This window comes from Toxorhynchites rutilus, chromosome 2 (genome assembly GCF_029784135.1).
Source record: "Toxorhynchites rutilus septentrionalis strain SRP chromosome 2, ASM2978413v1, whole genome shotgun sequence".
In the NCBI taxonomy this organism is placed as follows: Eukaryota; Metazoa; Arthropoda; class Insecta; order Diptera; family Culicidae; genus Toxorhynchites; species Toxorhynchites rutilus.
In genome coordinates, this window is record NC_073745.1 from 107256688 (window position 1) to 107274730 (window position 18043).

General features: G+C 38.5%; 1 protein-coding gene across 1 annotated transcript in view; it reads right to left on the reverse strand.

Annotated features, from left to right (window-relative positions):
• LOC129771833 (matrix metalloproteinase-2-like) overlaps positions 1 to 14981 on the reverse strand; it is a 179299-nt gene extending 164318 nt beyond the window's left edge. Inside the window, exon 1 of the mRNA XM_055775908.1 lies at positions 13701 to 14981. Coding sequence (XP_055631883.1) covers positions 13701 to 13865 — 165 coding nt within the window. The 5' untranslated portion in view covers positions 13866 to 14981. The remainder of the gene's footprint in view (positions 1 to 13700) is intronic.
• Between the last annotated feature and the right edge of the window lie 3062 nt (positions 14982 to 18043).

Below are 18043 nucleotides of genomic sequence, written 5' to 3' on the forward strand. Positions count from 1 at the left end.
TGTATAGTATATTAATAGTGACATAAAATTAAATTGTTCTCTGGAATGCTTCTCCTGTTTATATAAAAGATATATAGTAACACACAATCTTTTATATCCGACGACACCTGACCTAAACGCCACCGTGGTGATTTTTCATTTTTTTATACATTTTTTCGTCTAAGTTGCTAATGCTTCATTTTTAACAATTAAATACATTTTACTCTAGGGCAATGTTTGATTTATATATTCTTACTCTTTGCATAAAAGATTAATGCTTCATACGATTTTGTTTGCATAAAAGACTAACGTTTTGTACATAATCGCAAAAGTATCTTAAACGCCATTTCGACCATCTCTGGTCAATTTTGTAGCAATAAACTTTGCAAAATTTCAAAAGCTCTTCTTTAAATTCTTTAGAGGAATCATCCGTATCATAAAAACTCAATAAAAAGTATACAAACTATCTTTTCTTTGGGAGGTTTCAACTGGAAGATCGAAAATTTGCTTATTCTTGATTGTAGAAATATCATCTAAAAAACGTAAACTGTGGTCAGAAGATCAGACTTGAGCAACAAGAATCACTTGCAGAATATCAAGGGTATAATGACTGAAAACTTGAGGGGTGTTTTTGAGCGGAACTCCACGGAACTTTTTTTGCTGAAGGATTTCAAATTTTAGTATCCTTTTTTCTTAAGGAACAAAACTACCTTAACAAAGAAGCGTTTTTTCACAGTGATTGCGGCATGTCCCAATAATAGTTAAGGAAACGGATTATACTTACGTGTTGCTACCGTCGCCATTTGGGGTTTCACTTCAAAAGATATCGAACGTAAACGAAAACTCAATGTAAAACTGTGATGAATCACTGAAAATTAATTTGCCACGTGCTTAGAAGAAACTTCTTGACTGCACATGCTTGTTCTGACAAATTGGGTGGGCTAACAAGGCTACTGAAATCGTTTCAGCATGCCTGAAACTTGTATAGAGCACGCCGCCTACTTAGTTTGGGTGAATATAAAAGTGAATTGTTTGACTTTTGTCTATGGGACGCCGCACTGTGCGCCGTTTAGAAAATCGACTCGTCGAGATTGACATTTTTCTAAAAATCACCCAATTCTAGTGCAAACCTTATCCAGATCGGATTCACTCCAACTGACCGATCCGTAGTTTGACGTGGAATTGCTCACAAAGAAAGTTTTAAATTTCTTTGAATTCAATGAAGCTGGATCTCACGTTTCTTAATCCTCTCCCGTGTGGTGAAAAATATAGTTTAAATTTTTGCATATTTTCAGATCATGTGCATGCTTTTGTACAACAGTATGAATGTATCCAAGTAACTAATTCTACAGAACAGAATTACTCAGATGGTTACGGATACGTCCAAGACATAAGTAATGATTTGGGGTTTCGAGGTTTTGTAACAAGGTTGGTGATGAGTATTTTACGAATATTAAACAAGAGGTGGGTTATATCTGTGATATCACCGTATGGTTAACGTAAGACTATCGTTGGCTTAATAATCATTTACTTGAAGTAGCATCTAAATCAATTCTCAATCAATGGATGAAAGATTTTTTTCTTTTCCTTGGACAGAATGGGAAAACACGTTGATTAGCTATTGTTGTTTTCGCAATAGTATCATCCCTAATCGGCAGGAGTGAATGGTTCTGATTTCTTCAGCATTCTGAGGCGACAAACGTTCGTTCAAAAGAGTAACAAAATATATACTCATGCGTGATTTTGATTTCGTCAGGTTGCTTCGATTCGTAGTCTGTATTTTTTATTTTCATAGAGATTTTGCCTAATTTGGCATTCGCCTCTGTAGTCTGTATTATGGAATCGCTTTGTGATCTGTTCAAATGTATGCGAAATCATATTCTTTCGCTCGGGTGCATTCGCAAGCGAAAAAATTTTCCATGACCAGGCCATAGCGAAGGAAAAACTGAGAGAGGTTGGCCAACGTACATCATGCCTCAACCGCAGTCAATAATATTAGTTCGAAGCAGTCTCTGAGCTATTGAAAAATATTTTGAGATCAATAAGTAACAATAATAGTTATAATATACATTTTATCTTTGGAATGAAGTGATTATCATACCACTTCTTTCAGAGTTATTAAAACGCAAAACCTCGCACCTCGAAATTACACACCAGTGCGGGATGAAAGACGTAGTCGTAATAGTAGAACCGCGATGACCACTTAATTTTCATGGCCGAACATGATCCAACATCCATCAAATGCAGTGATACTGGGGATGAGACACTGGTTTTTAAGTATGACATGCTCTTCAAACTCCCAGGCGAAAGAATGGTGAGTCAACACGGAATGATGTTAGGACGCAAAAATCACGTCGTTGAAAATCCAAAATGTTAGTTTTTCAGTATTATACCAGGGTCAAAATCTCCGTATTTGAAATGATCTAGACAGCTAAAAATCATTAAAATAACTGAATTTAAAAAAGGAATTTAAAAGGGAACACAATTAAATGCAATAGGAGCTTGAAGAATCATTGGGAATGACACAACAAACAGTTTCAGTAAGACTGAGAGGAGGCGATCTGGCGTAGTGGTAACATCCATGCCTCTCACGCTAAAGTTCACGAGTTCAATTCTCACTCCCGACATTTATCCAAAAATGGAAGAAAATGTGACGAACCAGCCAAATGAGTTGAATGTCACTATAATACAGATATAAAAAAAAGTAAGACTGAGAACCACGGGTATGTTTCATAAACAAGAAACTCGTGAAATCAACAAAAATCATTAGGATTCTTTCCACTTCCGAACTTCCAAGATGACCATGTGGAGTTTTCTCCATCGTGTTTCTTACTGGGAACTTCTGAAATCACGGACCAATCGGTATTGCTACAAAATTCGCTGTTTCTTGGCTGATTTGGTGTGGAATTGCTCTATACGGAAACTTATTAAGACATTCAGCCTCGAACAACAACAATTTATGAGGAAAAAAATAAAATGTCAAACTTAACAACGCGAGCGAAATTTGTCCATTTTTATCTATGTTCCATTTCCATTGCATTTTTTCGAAAATCTGATTGCAAACCTTCGCTTTTTTATATTTCATGACGAGTTACCAGAGAAGTTTGAAGGGTTGGCGGCATAGAGAAGCGTTCGGCAATGCCTTCGTCTTCATAAGCTCCGAATCAAAAGAAACGCGAAATGAAACGCTTCCAAAAGATGCGTGTAATGGACTCGAGTGGATTTGATTTTTGAATTTACGTACTCGCTATCACTTTCTTTCAGTAATCTTTCAATATATTATTGCATGGATTTTGCGATTTTGATTTAACTAGTCATGCTAATCAATGAATTGATATATGCGCGAATATGTTAGAACATGGAAGAATAATTATTGTTCTTGCGCCAAGCGCGCATAATTTACAAGCTTTTTATGTCTTATTGACGAAAATCGAAATCCCATGTGAACACACATATGCGCCACAAAGTCTCTCAATAATTATTGTCATGAGAACAACACGCTTCCAAGACGGCGTTAATGATTGTATGGTTCGCGTGACTACCTTACAACTCAATTAGACCTCAAAATCTACGACTTCCTCTGTACCCACTTTTCTCGCCTCGATCACGGTTATGGCGATCCCCTAGCAGGTACCTGTTTGTACCCTGTGTTCAATAGTTATTATTTCTCATACGACTTTCACACGTCTCGTTTTCATCTCGGAAGGATATTATCTACAGCTATTATACATTCGGCATAACAATTAGTTACATTAAGGCAGATATGTAATTAACGCGGTCTTGTTAAGGCTTATTGATAGCTGCAATTAACGTGAACCCTAGTTGACCTGTGTTAAGTACCAACTTGAGGTCGTCGGGATTCGCGTTTTGTCACGCATTGAAGCTGTAGTTTTATGAGGCTTATAATTTAAAGAGGGACTCGGGTCGCTAATGCCCTCGGAAACGTTGTGTTGAAAAAAAATTCGATAATTCATTTCGTTGTAAAGTTACAGCAAAAACTATGGGGTCACCTCAAGGTTGGTAGTATTGATGTACGAAATATCAACGCGTTTTTATCGAAACCATGTTTTTTCACTGGCATGGTGGTATCGATATCTAAGGAGCTACCCGACCGATTTTACTGATTTTTTTTTCAGCATATAAAAATGAATTATCTAAAGACTTTTTTAGCTGTTTTTGATATCGTTTTTTCGATTTTGTAAACAGCGATTTTTCATGAAAAATAACTCATTTTTAACAAAAACGGCCGCAATTTTGACATTTTTTCGAATTTTCAAAAACTCCTATGTAACGCTGTAGGTATTGTCCTAAAGTTTCAAAATATTCAGTGGAACTCGTCCTGCAACATCCCGTTGCTTCAGAACCGGATATCACCAGCAAGATACCGATTTTCAGACAGCATCTACGCATCCACATGTTAACATCGTAATAATCATTATTCGTGCACTCAAAAAATGGAAAATACATCTTCAAATATACCTTAAACAATAACCAAAATACTCGAACACGCGTAACAATTACTCCACGAAGGAATCCACCGATGCCTCCTGCTTGGAGCACTCCACTCCTTCGCTTCCTACGGCGCGACAAAATTTCCTGCCAACGCAAATTGCGTCGTCGACAAACTGTTGACAAACTGTACACAAATTTAAACTCGCTAGATGTGCATGACAGTGCCAATGAATGTATGGGAAAAAAGTTAACTTCGATTTTTCAAACGGGACTTGATTAAAAATGTTGATTCCCATGAAAAACAACCCTGTGCAAAATATCAGCTCAATCGGACTTCACTTACTAGTGTCGCATAGCCGTCAAAGTTTGAGTTTTTTGAAAACCGAAAAATCACCCAAGGGAACTCGGGGGTTTCGAAACAAAAATATTTTTATTAGTTTGGAATACAAATACAGTTCCAAATTTCCAGTTTCCAAATGCATGTTTTAGATCTAAAAATTTGGAACTGAATGGTAGATATTAAATTTCAATGTAATGAAGTATTTTAACGTAGTTATATATATGAATCTATCTAAAGTTAGGTATATGAATCTATCTAAATATAAGTAAGAGTCGTGATTCATTGTAGATTGTTGTTTCTGATAAGAATTGTCAAATTTATCACCGGTTTATTTTTATATACTTTCTGTAACTAGTGTTGATAGTGGTCTACCTTTGTTTCAATTATCTGTTGTATTTTTTAGAATAAGTGTGATAAATTTGTTTATTCCTTCCGAAGGCTCATGGAAATCAGATTTTAGATTCAGTTTTTCTATTGTATTTGAATGGTTTTAAGCGCTTTGTTAGATAATGTACTATGTTTGTCTGTAGTTTGTATTTATATTGATAAGAATATGTACTTCTATGCTTCAAAAAGTGATCTTAGGTAGCTCATTAACACGTTGAGTCCCGTGTCGGTCCCTAGGGATTGACGTTGAGCTTTTCATCGAAAAAACGTTGATCACTGCGACAATGTTTGTCTTCGGATGTTTTACGACAAGTGATTACCTTCTTATCGAATTTGTGACTTTTTCCACGATGTACAATGAATATCTTTTGAAAGCGGGGACCGAAACTGATACTGTGTAAATGCGCTTGATGCGGACTGAACGGAAAGTATAGCAAGAAAGCAAGAAATTCGGAGCTCAACGTGTTAATAACCCTCCAGCGTCGCGCTCTAAATCTCTGATATAGTACTAGTATAAAATAGAGTACTTGGCGTGAAAAGTCATAGAATATATCGTCGATTTGATCCATTGTAGAGAAGTTTTTTCGGTTACCCTCTAAGGTAGCTTAATAATAATCTGCGGTTCAGCAATTTCAGAATATAAGAGAGTACTATGCGCGAAAACCAAATAATAAGTCGTCGATACGCTACTCGAGTCATTGTAGAGGAGTTCCTTCGGTTACCTTCTCAGGTAGCTCATTCAGAATCTTCAGGGATTACAATAGAGCACTAGGCGCGAACGATCTCATAATATATCGTCGATTCGAGCCATTAAAGAGAAATTCTTTTGATAACCTTTTTAGGTAACCTAATATTAATAATCACCGGTGTCAGGGTCCGTGTTAACATAATCACATCACTTACCGCAGTGAATCCTGATTCTTAATCCTCCCCACTAACAACTATCCCTTCCATGATAAACGCTAGGGAACCACGCTATAGAGGCGGCCCTTCTGGCCTTCGGGCGGCGCATATCATACTAACATTCCTTCCCTTTCTCTGGTGATTGTAAGGACGTAGCCGGCGTCGTTATTGACCATTTAAAGCTCGAATCACCGAAAATTACACAACGAGAATGATTTGCTAGTCCCAAGCGTCGTTCTGTGTGTTCTTTGTGCAATTTGGTTTGGATCGTCAATCACGCAGAGCAACTACGAATTGTACAGTTTACCCAAGCTCACGCTCAAGCTCGGGGTTTTCGAAAAAAAATTGTTGATGCCAAATGTCTTCAAATTGCATGAAACGTCGAGATCTACTGTCATCTCGAAAATGTTTTTGTTATATATCGACACTATGGGACATCGTTTTTTCGCAATACGATACAAAACGTATGGTTTAGAGTGGCAATGAAAATCATCATATCAATTTTTCATACGGAACTTCCCTATGCAAAATATTAGTCTATGCACCATCCTATGCAAAATATTATTCTATACACCATCCTATGCAAAATATTAGATCATTAGGAAATCATTTACTATTGTCGTAGATGTCAATATTGAAGTTTTCAGAAAATCGAAAAATCACCCAAGGAAATCGGTGTCTTCCCAAAAATTGTTTTGACGCCAAATATCTTTGCATGAATTGCATGAAAGGTCGAGATTTACTGTTAACTCGAAAAAAATTTTTTTGGTTGAAAATTGACTTTTTGACACACAATCTTTCTCTTTCTCTTTCTCTCTTTCTCTCTCTTTCTCTTTCTCTTTCTCTTCTCTTTCTCTTTCTCTTTCTCTTTCTCTTTCTCTTTCTCTTTCTCTTTCTCTTTCTCTTTCTCTTTCTCTTTCTCTTTCTCTTTCTCTTTCTCTTTCTCTTTCTCTTCTCTCTTTCTCTTTCTCTTTCTCTTTCTCTTTCTCTTCTCTCTCTTTCTCTTTCTCTTTCTCTTTCTCTTTCTCTTTCTCTTTCTCTTTCTCTTTCTCTTTCTCTTTCTCTTTCTCTTTCTCTTTCTCTTTCTCTTTCTCTTTCTCTTCTCTTTCTCTTTCTCTTTCTCTTTCTCTTTTCTTAGCTGGGACCTGTAAATGGCCTTTCTCAAGACCGATTGAGATTTAATTTTCTAGATTGGTCTTTCTCAAGGCTATAGGCTAGGCGCAAAAGTTTAAGGTCACTTCAAGTCAAGACAAAATCATCATCATCACCGAAACGTCGCCCTACTATTTGGGTTCGTGGTCATTTCGGAATTCTCGGAAACAGCCGCCGCAATCTAGTTGGTAAAAGTAGAAAATAGATTTCTACATTAACATCAGGTTCATCAAAGCTAATATATAGCATGGAAAACACTCATCCCACCCATGGTCACATTAAATCAAGTACACCACACTTCCTTGGTTCAACTGAAATAATAGTCGATGAAGACGGGTGGGAACCAGCCGTCTCCGGTTTTATCACACTTTCTTTACTTAATTAACAGAACATAACAACCCTTAGTTTCTTATAATGCCATTTTGACGTGAGACTACGTCCATCCGGGAGATTTAGGGGGTCCGAACATGTGGCGAAAATGAAAAAATTCGCTTATAACTCGAGCATTTCCTAATAGATCGCGAAGATGTTTACATCAATTGATGGGAAATCTTTCTACGCATCAAACAAATACAGCAGAAGACTCGATACAACCAGATAGTCATCCGGCTAGTGATCAGTCTGAGCGCGCAATTTATCACGCAATTTATGTCTCCGTTCGATGCAACGTGACATGTTGCATAATTATTGCTACATTTCTTGTTTTTTCTCAGTATAACTGTGATCAAGAGCACAGATTACTTGTGCCAACCGACCATTGAAAGTTCGAAATTTTCATTTAATGCTCGACATTTTTCAGTTGCTCAACAGATAATTTCAAAGAATGTATACATTTTCGTATTTGTAATAAGTAGAAATATATTTTTATCGATCGATTCAAACATCTCTGGGATTTATTCATTATTAACTTTTTCCTCTCTCATTGTCGTAGAACGAACACTGCATTCGATCCGCATGGGTATATAAATATTATAACAGACCGATGCATAAGTACACCCAAAATAAATATTTAGCACATTGTTTGACATCCTCAAACATTACATTAAATGAGCTTAAAAGATTCATAAAATGTGTGAACTACTCATACTGGTACAGCATTCACTCAATCGAGAGGCAAGTTTGTGTATAATATACCACCTTGATCAAAAAGTTCCCGGAATTTCAGCGCAATTTTCGATTTTTCCGTTATCTCATCTCGGGTGCTGAAACGTGGTTTCTTGAATCGTTCGAATAGGAAAAAGTCGAAGGGAGCCAAATCAGGCAAATTTGGTAGTTGCTGAATGGTTTTCGTTTCGTTTTTAGCCAAATGTTCAAATTGTACAAAATCGAGGCACGCTCAATAGTAGATGTACTCAATACAGTGTAACTTTCAGAAATGTAAAACTATCACACTACAAATTTTATAGAATGTCAGTGACACATGTGCCAACCTACAAAAAAAATTAAAATAAAAATAAAAACGAGTGACTGAGAGCGCCAAACGATGGTGATTGCGAGAACTTTTTGATCAAGGTAGTATATTCCATAGCAACATAAGAGCAATATGAGAGAGGAAAATAAGAGGTATTTTGGAAATAAGCACGCATCAACCCTAACTATCGCAACGGGTCATTTGATCAGTGCAAACATTAATATGATATCAGAAAAATGTGTATGTGTGGTTGTGATACAAAACCATTGCATTACACATTTTTGCTATTGCTTTATATATTTTGTTCTATTTGTGAATAAATAGTGAATGGTTAGAATTAAGTTTATTGCTGACTATCCAAACGAGCTAACAGTAACCATTTCAAGCTACAGTGCTATTTTGCGTGTCAAAATTGTAATTCTATTATTTTGCTTTTGTATTAATGTCGAAATGTTCAGTGGAAATATGGTATGCCACTTTTCTCAACAAAACTATATAAATCGAGACATTGTTCATTAACTATCCATAAAGGGGCATTTGACACGCTGTGGTAGGAAAAGGTATAGGGGAAAAGCGGTTAAAATGAAATTAAAATGCCCATTTACTGCGTCCACATACTGCTACAATTTCCGTTCTTCGAAGAATTCGTTCGAAGTTCGAAGAATAGTTAGCTTAACTAACTATTGTTCAAGATATCAAACGGTTTTTATTATAAAAAATAAAAATAGTACATTTTTCATCAAATGAAAATAAGACGTAAAATCGAGCTTTTTTTTATTGTGCGGTTAAAATGATCACATGGTGGGGGTAAAATAGACAATTACACATATGATGCTAAATGGGATAGTTGTACCTTAACTAAATTTGTTTTAATCATTATTGAAATAGTAGGTACAGAATTAGAATTTACTCATACGTGCGAAAAAGTACTAAGAAACACATAACGCTTCACATTTTGAGGTTTGGTTTTGGTCGAGGTGGCATATTTTTTCAGGATCAGAACCACAAAAGGAACCCCTTGAAAAGCAACATTTGATGAGGTAGATCAGCTTTGGAAAACATGACATTGTTAGTCTTTATCCAGTGGTGACTCGTTTTGCCCCAAAAAACAAAGTAACAAATTGAATATGTAAACAGTTGTCCAAACTGATGATTTGCCGAAATTATCAGGTCGAATAATTTTAATTTCACGGGAAATTCCTTAAATACGATGCGCACAAAATTACATCAAAATGGCTACCGTGAGAGAAATTTCTGTTCTATTTATTATTTTTTACATTTGACAGTTTCATGCATACGGGGTATCTCAAACAGCTTCAAATGTTCTAAGAATAGGATAGTGAAGAAGTATCAATTTATTTATAGCTAAATTATCGAAACACTGGTTCTTTTTATCAACACTGTTCATTTCTCCTACATGAAACATCGGTTTTTAGTGTTACAATGTCATCATTAATCGAAAGCTAAATTGGAACAACCAACTGGAGTATGCAATATCTAAAGCCCATACTGCGCTCTGGACTTGTAGTAGTATTTTCAGGAAAAAAGGGAGACTAAAACCGAAAATCATCCAATGAATTTACTTGGGAATTGAGAGACCCAGACTATCATATGTTTCGCTAGTGTGGTGGCCTCTAACTACACAAATATCAGCTCAGAAAAAAGCTTCTTAAACTGCAACATCTGGCACGTTTATCAATAACTGAAGCAATGTCCAGCGCTCCCTCCAAAGCCCTAGATACTCTTCAATACCTTCCACCAGTGTTGTCACATTTTAATCTCTACCAGAGGGGTTAAAAATCTTTCTCATCTGTACTTTTTCGTCCAAAAATCTGTACCATCGGAAATATACGTTGTAGAAATTTAGCATGAAAAAATACTAATATATTTACTACAAATACTATATTTACATTTGTAAGTCCTTCGTAAGTTTCATAATGCTTATACTTAGTTTTTTGCGTATTACGAGCGCGAAGTGCGTAGCGTCCAACTTTTTGAAGTACGATGTAACTGCGTCACGAGTTTCTTTAGTATTATCGAAGCGTTGACCGCCGAACGCCTGTTTCATCACCGGGAATAAGTGATAGTCGCTAGAGGCTAGGTCCGGGGAGTAATGAGGATGCTCGAACAGTCCATTTGAATTTTTTCAATTGCTCTTGTGTTACGCGAGCATAATGGGGCCGCGCATTATCGTGGAGTTCTTAGTCGCGGTTCTTAATCGGTACAAAACTTCACAATAGTACGGTGATGAAACAGGCGTTCGGCGGTCAACGATTCGATAATACTAAAGAAATTCGTGACGCAGTTACATCGTACTTCAAAAAGTTGGACGCTACGCACTTCGCGCTCGGAATAGAAAAACTCGTGCCACGCTATGAAAAATGCCTCGAACGTTACGGCGATTATGTAGAAAAATATAAAATAAAACGTAGATTAAAAAAAGTCACCTTGTTTTTGGTCCTGATTTTGTTTTTCCGTGATTTCTAAGGCACTGAAACTTCTTTTTGAACGACCCTCGTATAATTACTTAAAACTTTAAAAAAATCGCTGATGATGATGATGGTCCCGCCTCCTTTCCCTACAGAGGTTTGAGCAAGACTAGTTATCTAAGAGATAATTTATTTATTTTTTCTCAACATTGAAATCAGTTTAACAAACATAAAAAAACGAACTGATTTTTCTCCAAGCTCCAAGCTATACTGCGGTGTAAAAGTCGTCATGTACCTTAATGTTGCTTTGTTCGAATGTAGATCACACGTGTAAAAAATCATACCAAAATCAAAAAAATCTGTACCAATCTGTACTTTTTGACGAAAATCTGTACTCTGTACAGTACAGAACCTGTACCAAAAATAACAAAAAAATTTGTACCTTTCCAGATAAATCTGTACGTGTGGCAACACTGCCGTCTACCCTTGCACCAATATGTGCAACTTGAAACGGAAAAAGGTGCTCTTAGGCTGAAACGTATGAAATATCATCTAGAAGGAGATCTCACAGGGCATTTACAAACCCTGAAAGATTTTCAACTGAACACTATAGTAAGCATGAATGAAGACTGGATTTCAATAAAGACTACCTTAAGTGTTCCCTTCAAAGTGATTATATTTGTACAGTTTTTAAGCAGAAATATAAGCTATTCTAACATGTACAAAAACAATTGTTTACCTAGAAAATACAGGAATGTCAATATCTGTACCTTCTCAGATAGCCAAGCAGCTTTTAGTGCGGTAAAAGCATACACATGTCAGTCAAAGCTAGTTTGGGAATGTATTCTATCCTTAAAACAACTAGCTGCTACGAACGAAGTGAATCTATACTAGGTGCCTGGTCACTGCGGTAGAAGAGGTAATGAAAAAGCCGATCTCTCGGAAAGATTATCTTCAACTAAATTCGTTGGGCCTGAGCCAATTTGTGGATTATCTACATCATGCATGAAATCAGAGCTCAAAACCTGGGAAATATCGATGATTGAAGCCAACTGGAGGACTCTATCAACACCAAGACAATCCAAATTATTAATTACACCTTGTAACAGAATAACAGGCAGCCTTCTTCTTCTTCTTCAATGGCACTAACGTTCCTAGAGGAACTTCGCCGTCTCAACGTAGTATTACTTGCGTCATTTTTATTAGTACTTAGTTGAGATTTCTATGCCAAATAACACGCCTTGAATGCATTCTGAGTGGCAAGCTCTAGAATACGCGTGATCACAGTGCAAGTCGGAGGAAATTTCTTTGGCGAAAAATTCCCCCGACCAGAACGGGAATCGAACCCGAACACCCGGCATGTTAGTTATGACGCTAACCACTCGGCCAAGGGAGCACAACAGGCAGCCTACTCAGCTTGAATAAGGCAGATTTGAGTACATTAACCGGTCCTTTAACCAGACACTGTCCCAGCAAAACTGTCGGAAAACAGACAGATGATAACTGTCGTTTCTGCTATTTCGAAGTTGAAACTTCGGAACGTTTACTGTGTCAATGCAGTACACTAATTCAGCGAAGACTGCGGATTCTTGTAAAAGGGCGTTCTTATGCCTAACGAGATTTGGTCTGCTGAACCAAAAAAGGTAAGGAACTTCATAAAGGAAGTCATACCTTCGTGGGGAGATATTCAAAGTCCTGGTGCGACTATCACTTATTCCCTGAGTGATGGAACGAACTGACACTGCATACATAGCAAACTGGAGTGCGCTACAATAGGTCAAACTAATGGTTTGAGGCTCCCACAGAAGAAGGAGAATATTATGGTGTGGGGATGCTTCACCTGGTATGGGATAAACCCCCTATACTGTACTGGATAAGATGATGATTCAGTACCTCTACGCCCAAATCCTAAGGGATGTTATGCTGTCACACACCGAGAAGGAATGGCAGTCAAAACGTGGTTTCAGGATAACAGAGTCGACGTCATGGAGTGGCCAGCGCAGTTACCGGATCTGAACTCTATAGAGAACCTATGGGAGATCGTGAAAAGGTCGGTGTACACGGAGAAGTCGAAGAATAAGCAGCAACTGTGGAGTAGGATTCAAGCTGTGCGCCTTCCCGGTCACCACGTGCCAGAAGCTCGTGGAATCCATGCCGAAGCGGGTGCGTGAATTGATGCGTAACAAAGGTTACACGATCAAGGACTAACCACAGAAGTTTTTCAGGGAATGAATTTTCTTGTATTTTATTTTTACTATGAACTTTAAAACCGGTCGTAATTTTTGTCGCGTCATTTTTTTTTGTTAAGTATGATCAAAACGCACTTTTAATGAATGATTATTGTTTTAACTACAGATGTTATAAATTTCTTCTAACAATTCAAATAAATTATTATAAATGGATTGAAGCTCTGGATTGGATTATTTTTTCACTTTCTCTTTTTCCCAGAGCAGTGACCTTAATGTTTTATCCGACACTGTATGTTGCTCAATCGATAGTGTTTATTTTTCTTAGAAACGTATTCTGAACAATTTTCAATTGTTTCTTACAAACTGTAATTTATTCTATAATTACTATTATAATAATTTGCATGCATTCTCCGAGAGATAAGTAATCCGCGTCTTTCAAATAAGGTCCCGGTACTCACCACATTATCGTCAAAGTCCCACAAATTCGGAAGATTGGCAGCAGACCGAGAAGGCACGGCTGGATTCCCGTTGACAACAATCCAGCTGCAGAACACCAGGATCAGTGCGACCGAACCGATGCTCCATCGAATAGCACACATTTCTCGCCCCCTTTTACCGACCATCACAGATTCCTACTTTCTTATATCACCACTGGAACTTTTTGTGTATCACTTGCTCGCCACCTCTCCACTCGGACCAGCTCTTACGATGTTGTTACCTCTCTTCCTTCGCACCACGTAATCAAACGATTTTTTAATCCTTTTTTTTTCAGCCAACTTTTACACCCAACGCAGGTATTCCGTGGCCAATGAGCGGCAGCACCTTTAATTAATTGCGAATCTCTTCGTTCCGAGACACGGTCAACACTTTTTTTCTGGAGACGTATTCAAACACACATACACAAAAGCACACTCAATGGCAACCGTTATTATTTTTGTTACCATATGATTTCTTGCTTCGGCTCCACACGTCAGGTGTGACACTCTGCATTCGAGCTGACTTTACAACGGCTGGCGCCTTGCCCCGAGTCGTCTTCCCAAGGGCGACTCGACGGTGGAAAGTAATGGCAGCATAAAAACACCCTTTCGCTGTCGATAATGGGGAAACGAAGGGGTGTGAATGGGCAGAATTCTGGCGTCAATCGGAAGCACCAGTCCCGCAGACTCACTTTCATTCACAAACTCCGGCGAACATCCTTGCGCAAAATCCAGAGATGAATCATCCGCTCGTCGCTTTTGTTTACACCTCTTTCGAGAATTCGAATTTGACAGCAACGTGATTGACGGTGGCGAAAACCGGTACACTATTTTGGCGCACTTTCGAACAATTGAGGAATTTTTCACCGCACCAGCTTGATCCCGACACACTGCACCTCACAAAAAATAATTTTCACTCTCTTAATTACGAATAAACGACACTCGTTGCAACCATCACTTTCTGATGGAATAACAAAAGGACACCAAGGAACATTCAATAACAACCGAGCGGCACGGCGCAAGCGCGACTCTGCGGCTTCTCCCTCGGCGGCGGCGACGGCACAAAACAAAAACAAACCCAACAATCCTCTGGAAAATGACAAAACAGCACGCACGCTGTCGCTAAAATCCATCCACGGAATCTAAAAAACCGGCGACCGGAGCACGTAAAATCCTAACGGACCGCGAAGCACTCGCAACAAAACAACACAAAGCACACGCGCAATTCGCCGGACGGGCAGTGAAGTACTGCTGAACAAGTCGCATCAATCGTAGCGATCAACTACTCCAGCACTCTGTCTGCGGAGCAAACGACGATCAGTCGCCCGGAGTGCACACAAACACAACGATCGCGCATGCTTTGGGGTCCAAGCGATCGCCCTTTTCCGTAATCAAAATGAGCTAGCACACAAACACGCGCGCAAAGGCACAGCTCGCCCTGTTCACACGTGCTTCTTATCGAATGAACGCTCCGTGCGTGAGCGAATGAACCGGGGGAAAACACATCGACAAACACACACACACACACACCAATGCACTCGGGCAACGGAACGGCAGTGGATGATTGACAGCAATGAACATAATGGGAGGATTGCGTGACGATGGCCGCGATGAACCAAAGGATTTCACGAGACAGGTATGAATGAAAGGAGCTGTAATCCCCGCTGGATGTTCGCAGGAAAAACACGTCGGAAATAGGTTCACTCAGGGTGGTTGGGGAAATTGATTAGACGTGAGCTTAGTCATGGTTGTGTACGGCAGACGACCTACTTTTGACTACGAGCGAGCCTCACCTGCGTCGGATTCGTCGTTGCGTTGTTAATCATCGGGGGTTATATTTTTCCAGGATAATTATCTGTTTTGAATCACTGCGTATGATTACGTTGATGTTGATGAATCAAAGTATTGATTTTCTATGTCGCTTTTTGTTGAAAACAGAAGCATTTTTTCTATAGTTTCCCCCATGATTGTTCTTATTATTTGCTGGTAAAAAACTGATCCATGCAATTTTGACATTCTTTTATAAAATCATGGTTTTCCGTCTAAAATAATAGTAAAAAGATCAGGAACGAGTGTAACAGTGATACGACCGCATATGACGATGGATTACGTTAGAATATTTCTTGCATGTTGATTTTGGATATGTTCGAAAATTTAATTATTAAACTCAATTACAATTACAAAACGAACGAGAATTATTGAAAAAACCGTTCTGACATAACATCCATTTGCACACAATAATGACGCCGGTCCTAACAGATGGCGTTTGAAAAAGATAACCATGTTTTCAGCCACATATATTGATTTTTGTATAATAGATGGACCCAAAAATCAATAATATGGATGTCAAAATCTTATTCGTAGAAATGTTTTGTCTACGAATAAAATACACATGAAAATATACGAAAGTCACTCATCCTACATATACTTCTGCATATCATGTGTTTTGACGTAGGACTACGTCTAACCGGAAGATATAGGGGGTGAAATGGAAATCTAGGCACTGAACAAGTAGGAAAAAATGCAAGATTTGGAACGCTTATAACTCGAGCATTTCTCAATAGATCGCAAAGGTTTTTGCATCAATTGATAGGAAATATATCTACGCATCTATCATAACGAATAACATTTCATTTTTCTTAAGATAAATAATTGAATAATTGTGAAATATCAAGCATTGTCAAAATGCACTATGTGCCCATTTTTGATTGGTCCATTTTGTGCTCCTCAAATCGTACCGACCAAAACGGGCAACCAGAGCAGCAGCGAAATAGAATGAAGCACGATTGGAAAGGAAAAAGAAAAAAATGAATGAAACATTGGTCGCAGTCTCACACATGCGTAATTCTCGAGCCAGCCATTCAGCTTAAAAATTCCTCGCTACGCTGCCGTAACGATCATTCTCATTCAAACCGTACACCACATCGGTTCGCATCACAACACATCAACAAACCAACCCAAGCAGCCATGTCTGGACATGGTAAAGGAGGAAAAGTGAAGGGAAAGGCAAAATCCCGCTCGAACCGTGTTGATCTGGAGTTCCCCGCAAGGGTAGCTAGGCCGAGCGTGTTAGTACCAGTGCACCAGTCCACCTAGCCGGCGTTATATAGTTTCGGCCGCCGAAGTGATCGAGTTAGCTGGCAAAGCTGCTCGCGACGATAAGAAAACCCGTATTCGGAACAGAACACATTCGGTTCGGTGGACATCAAGACAACAGGCAGTTGCAGCGAGTGGCGAGTGGCAAACGCAATCGCAAAACGGCATCAGGTAGCAGAAGAAAAAAGTTTGTTCTTTATACAAACTGCTTTGGTGGCAAATCCAGAACAAGGCGGCATCGAGGGCGTTCGAAATGGTTTTTTTTCAAAGCCACGAGTACTAAGTTTTCTAATTTGGAACCATTCCATAAAACAAGGCGCTTTTCAGGGCCATTAAACCTTCCAAAAAGAGTTTAGGAAATACAGTTCAATGTTTTCTAAAACAATATCCAAAATAATAATAAAACACAAATTGATTTTTTCATAATTTGTTTGCCAGGATATGATGAGTATGTGAATTTGGCAGTTGTTCTGAGCTTGTTGATTTTCACCAATTCTTAAACTGCTTCTAGATTGAAAGTACAGTAATATACACTTATCTCGACATTTAGCTAATTGGACGGACCTACAGGTGCGACATATTTAGTTGGACATTTTTGTAAACATAGAGTTCGGGGTCCAAATTATGACCCCACATTGAAAGTCGACACTGTTCCACTGTCATCGCAAATGTTCAATTACAGATTAAGATTACCTCCAATCCGACACTGAGTAGTGGTAATGCGACGTGCCATTGAATATAATTTACTGTACAATATGTCACAAGCTGGATGGGAAGAAATTTTCCAACTGTGAAAGCTGTGGCGAGTGGCAAACGCAATCGCTAAACAGAAAGGTTTAGCCGAACAAGATGGGGATATCGAGTGATAACAAAACAATAAACTCTTTATATTGAAGATAATTTTGTGATCCTGAAAAGGACCCTTTTTAGCCTGCATGTGAATCCAACGAGCGAACAAATCGTAATGAATGTATTTTTTTGCCATCGCTGCCTTTTAACGCTCATTCGTTCGTCTCGTTGGACTCGCCCCTTTGGCTGAGTCTGCCGATTTGTCTCTATCCTGTGAGTGTGTACCGCTAGTGTATAAAACGCGCGGATCCCAAAAAAATATCTCATTTTCTTTCAAACCGTAAACCAGTGTGGTTGTACGGCATCTTTTAACATCGCTTCGCATCAATGGATTGGTGCCGGAGCATCAGTATACCTAATAGCGGTTATAGAATTTTGGC